This window comes from Diachasma alloeum, unplaced genomic scaffold (genome assembly GCF_001412515.2).
Source record: "Diachasma alloeum isolate Michigan unplaced genomic scaffold, Dall2.0 Dall_scaffold_00442, whole genome shotgun sequence".
NCBI classification, from domain to species: Eukaryota; Metazoa; Arthropoda; class Insecta; order Hymenoptera; family Braconidae; genus Diachasma; species Diachasma alloeum.
This window is the reverse complement of record NW_021680581.1, coordinates 241,358-246,340: the sequence shown is the minus strand read 5'-3', so window position 1 is coordinate 246,340 and position 4,983 is coordinate 241,358. Positions and strand designations below refer to the sequence as shown.

General features: G+C 36.6%; 1 protein-coding gene across 1 annotated transcript in view; it reads right to left on the bottom strand.

Annotated features, from left to right (window-relative positions):
- LOC107042314 (gustatory receptor for sugar taste 43a) overlaps positions 1-2,235 on the bottom strand; it is a 17,842-nt gene extending 15,607 nt beyond the window's left edge. Inside the window, exons 1-3 of the mRNA XM_015263313.1 lie at positions 2,042-2,235; positions 1,771-1,987; positions 1,167-1,611 (exon numbers count right to left, since the gene is read on the bottom strand). Of these exons, the coding sequence (XP_015118799.1) occupies positions 1,167-1,611; positions 1,771-1,987; positions 2,042-2,235 (856 nt within the window). The remainder of the gene's footprint in view (positions 1-1,166; positions 1,612-1,770; positions 1,988-2,041) is intronic.
- Positions 2,236-4,983: the final 2,748 nt, after the last annotated feature.

Genomic DNA, 4,983 nt, shown 5'->3' with positions numbered 1-4,983 from the left:
ATATATATATATATATATATATATATATATATATATATATATATATATAGATAACATTACGACTGCAAATGATATTGCAGTCTCTCTCTGATGTAGACTCGCATTTCATTGTCGAAATTATCCCATAGCTTCAGCGCCATAGTCTCACGGTCAATTATCAAAGCTTAACGTAACCCAGATAATACTCCAGGTTCCATCAATTTCATCGGGAAAGATAACAGCGACGAAATTCCCTCGATGTCTCTCGAAGTCCACCGAAGTCCTACGACCAATGAGTGTGGGGGCATTTTATACAAAAATCATACAAAAATGTGTCAATAACATATAATCACTGTCAAATATGACTCTCGTTGTTGGAAGGTTTGACTTCAAGTCGGGTAGTGACCAAATTAACGACAAAACATCTATGTGACGGTCTACATAAAACCATGCAATGATTTGGAATGAAAATAACACGTTACAATGTATATGTGTCCTATTCTACCAACAAATGTGTACTCGCATTTAGTTTATGCACCACCGCTACGAAAAAACTCGGTTGAAGCGTATACATTGCCATGGGAGATCTTCATTATAATCTCTGTGATATGTCGCAAGTGTATCTCGCCAACTTTAGCGGACGGATTGTAACATGAGTTGCTAAGATTAGGGGAGAATAAAAAATAGCCTTTATTTTTTCCATATGACGGTGTGGCACTGACACTAATCTCTGGGCCGGTTCTCTTCATGTTCATGTTCTTATTCCTCGAAACTTCCGTTTCACAAACGGATGATTGGGCAAACGGACCGTTTGTTAAACGGGTTTTTAGATCAAAAGGTACATTAACAAGCCGGCCCAATACCTTTCGGAGATAGTGGCATCCACCCACTTTTTCCAATTTCATGGATTGACACAAATTGACTCTTTCCAAAAAATGTTCTAAAGAAGTCGAGAATTTTCTGTAAACCGAAGAATTTTCGCGAATTTTCAGAAAACAACCGGCGATTTTCCTGAAATTTTCTCCAACTTTCTAAAATAATCTAAAATTTTCTAGAATTGCTATAGATGGCATTGGCCGTCAGGGTAAAATACGGGAATGACCCCTAACATGAAATTGAAGATATAGAAGAAGAAAATAGAGCAGGTAACACGGGGGCACAAGCTAGTCCAATATAATAGTTCTTGCCTCCTGCACCAGCCATCCAGTCATATACTTTCGGCGTCCTAAAGACCCTTGCAGGTCTTGCTTCCACTTTGGCCCTCGGATATATGATAAATTCATTTTGGTCCTTACATTCACTAGTAAAGCTCACATCTTTTTTCATAAGATTTCTTCCAGTTCTTAATAAATTTTCCAAATTCTTATTCAGCCTCAAGAAACGTTCATTCAGATTATATGTAGTAATCGTGTATTGTATCTCGATCATTAATGCCTGCATGTAGAGAAAGTATATGGGGGAATAGTTGATTGGGCCTTTGTCAGCCATTTTTCTTTTCAGTTTAGTTTGCATGTCCCATACATAAATATCAAGAGAAGAAATTGTTATCAAGTAGACGAGTGCCCCTGCTGAGATGATTATTGCAAATCTACGTGTTTTTCTGGCGTTGATAAATCCAATCCTTTCATCAGCCTAAAGATAAAAAGTAAATTCACATAATGTGAATCAAAAATTGATTCTTCAATGAATGATTTTTATATTTCATGTTCAATTTGCTGTTATAGCACAATATTATTCTCCAGTTTCATTTTTCATTCTGTTTTTATGTTCCTCCGAAGACATTCAACTCACGTCAATAAGACGGCCTATAATCTCCTGAAGGTATTTCCACCGAAAAGGAGCACCAAGTACTCCAACTGCAGCCAAAAGAGCAACAGCCACTACGTCTCCAATAGTCACATTCAATGCTGTCTGCCGCTTCAATCTAGTACTATTCACCCATCCATCCCTGAGGTCTCTCCAGAGTCCCCAAATCTCAGCACAGATGAATAATAAAAGGAGACAAACCCTGTTGAAGTCCTAAGCCATTAACGTCTGAACAAAATAAAGTAAATTTGCTCACCCGTATATAATGTCAACCACGTGAATCTTCGAGTTATATCTCCCACTTGCTTGGATACTGACTCTTACTGGTAGCAGTCCGAATCCTTTACTTAGGTGGTAAATAGGAAAGAGCCCTTGGTACAAATCTGATTTCAATTGCTTACTCATGGTGACTTCCTGTTTAGTGGCATCATACTCTTTAGCAGTCGTCATGAATCCTTCTAAGAGAAATAATTATCAGAATTCATAGAAATAAAATCAGGTTTCAAAGTTTAAATCTGTTTTCAAATCGTTATGCAGTGAGCTTCCATTTCCACTTCGAGATCACTAGATTTTTTTCGCGACGTTTGTGAATTGTGATTATTCATTCATCTGATTGATGAAATGAATAAATTGAAATTATACCAAAATGGTACTCACTAGCTTTTGAAAAGGCTTGCTTGATAGCACCCCGAGACACATGCATATTCAATTAAAGCAAAAAATCCAAAGAATGCGTTTTAAAATTTTTTAAATTTAATTTAGGCTCTTTCAACTGTTGTTTCTCACCTGGGCACCGTTTGTAAACAAGTCTGCTGAGTGTATTTCAATTTTATTCGTTATAGCCGAGAAAATACGACAAACAACAACATGCTTTTATCTTGATGGTGAACTATCGTGTTATGAGGTAAATTACTTACTGAAAATCGAATTGAGATGGAAATCGAAAGGAAATGATAACACAATTGTTTGCCTCTCGTCAATGGGAATTATAATTACGGTTGACCATTCGGTCAGTGGTGATAGAAGGAATATGATCGTTATCATTGGTAAATACGTGTTTTTACCGCGGCCAAGTGCTTCAATTGGATCGATATTATGAGACTGATAACAAAGATAAGTACATTCAACGAAAATAGAAGAATGCAGATCTGGCTAGTGCTATTAGAACACCACGTACTTTTACGGTAGTGTATATATTCTGTAAATACGTATATTTCAAACTCTAATTGAAGTAAACCATCGTGGGACCCCAGTCGAAATTTTGCAACATTGAGCCAAAGTGCCTATATCTATAACACTGAATATCGCGCATCAGGTCACGCGGCGAAGTTTTTGTGCCATGAAATTTCTATTAAGAGAATAGGGTCGACACATTCAGCTTAATAGTGATAGAAAATTTCACAAAATGTCAAAAAATGGAAAATACCACGAATTTTGATATAAATCGACAGAATTCGACATGATATAAGAAATTTTGTTAGAAATTTTTTAACATATTTCAACAAAAAATGTGATATCATGTCAAGTCGATAGAATGTCATCAAATATCAGAATGTGACGACAAATATAGTCATATGATAAAAAAGTATAACGATATGTAAAACTATGTCAGATTTTTAATGTGATAATTTGTGAAATGATGACATTCTCTGACAAAAACCTATGATCAAAATGTCGTAAAAAAATATAAAAATATGATATGATCCATTAAATAATGACATAATAAAAGATATGATTACATACTTTGACAAATTCTGTTATACTCAATATGTCAAAATTTGCCGTATCAAGACATTTTTGACAAATATCTATGCTAAATATGCCCTCGATAAAAGTCGAGATAAGACATCATCTGTGAAATAATAACCATGAAGAATAGAAATAATAATAATAGTAACGATATTATAGAAAATATGATGTCATATTTGATCAGATTCAGATTTGATAAATATATCAAAATTTGTTGTCAAATTACATTTTCACATAAACACTTATGCGCTTATGCTGTAAGTATAATTAAAAACTGTAAAATACCGACAAATTATTGAGATATTGGAACTTTTGACTTCATACATCTCCAAAGTAGTAAGTGGGCGAGATTGGGAAATGTCTCAAGCTCCCTCCCCCCTTTTTCCAGGAAGTGCACGTGCACGTCCCCCCCCCCTTCGCCGTTCAGCGGCATGCTTTTTGAAGAGGATGTCAGCGCGCTGGGAGGCCTCCTGAGGTGCAGGGTCGCAAAGTTGGGATACGACGATCACAGGAAGCTGGTGGTGGGAGGAAAATGACCGCCAGATGGAAAAGGGGTGGTGGGTGGGAAATGAGTGGTGGTTAGAATGTGGCTGGTGGGTGGGAAATGAGTGATGATAAAATGAAATAACTATATAACGCACAATTTATAGGATTACGTAAATTATTTATTCAGAAATTATTCTTATTGTCTAGGATACATAATTTTCTTAATTCTAAAGGATGATAATGATGATGATGGATTATTATTAGGGTTTGGACAAAACCATTCGTCCAGTACCTTTTCTCCCAATGGATTTTCGTCCAAAATCACTCAGTCCAATGACCCAAATCGTCCAAAAACCTTTTCGTCCAAAAACCACTTAGTCCACCACAATAAACATCCAATAATAAAAAATAGAAACTACTACAGGGTGTCCCATAGCATGTGACCAAAGTAAATTGCAAATAACTTGGAGACAGTAAAATGTAAATAATTGTTCTTTTTTTATTCTACAAGGAACATTCGGCAAATTAAAATACAATTCCTTCCAAGTGTCCGCTATCACTTGTCCTAGAGAACTCTATGCTGCGTTCGAAACTGATATAGTTGCACTGTATTGTGTTTTTATCAACAGCTCGGATAGCATCCCTAATTGCGTCTTGCAACTCTCCCACCGTCGTCGGATGCTTCTCATAGCACTTGTCCTTGAGAAAACCCCATGGGCAAAAATCGCAGGGATTTAAGTCCGGACTGTAAGGCGGCCATTCCATGCCCCCATGGGCATACTTAAGGTAACCTAAGTCTAATACACGAGTGCCGTAAACGGAAAAAAGTATTTCACATACTCCAGCAGTCCTGTGTGGGGCGGCACCATTTTGCATGAAGTAGAAATTCTTGACTAACTGATTTTTTCGTGCACAAGGAAAGAAGTTCTTCTTCAAGAACTCACAGCAAATATCATCACTGAT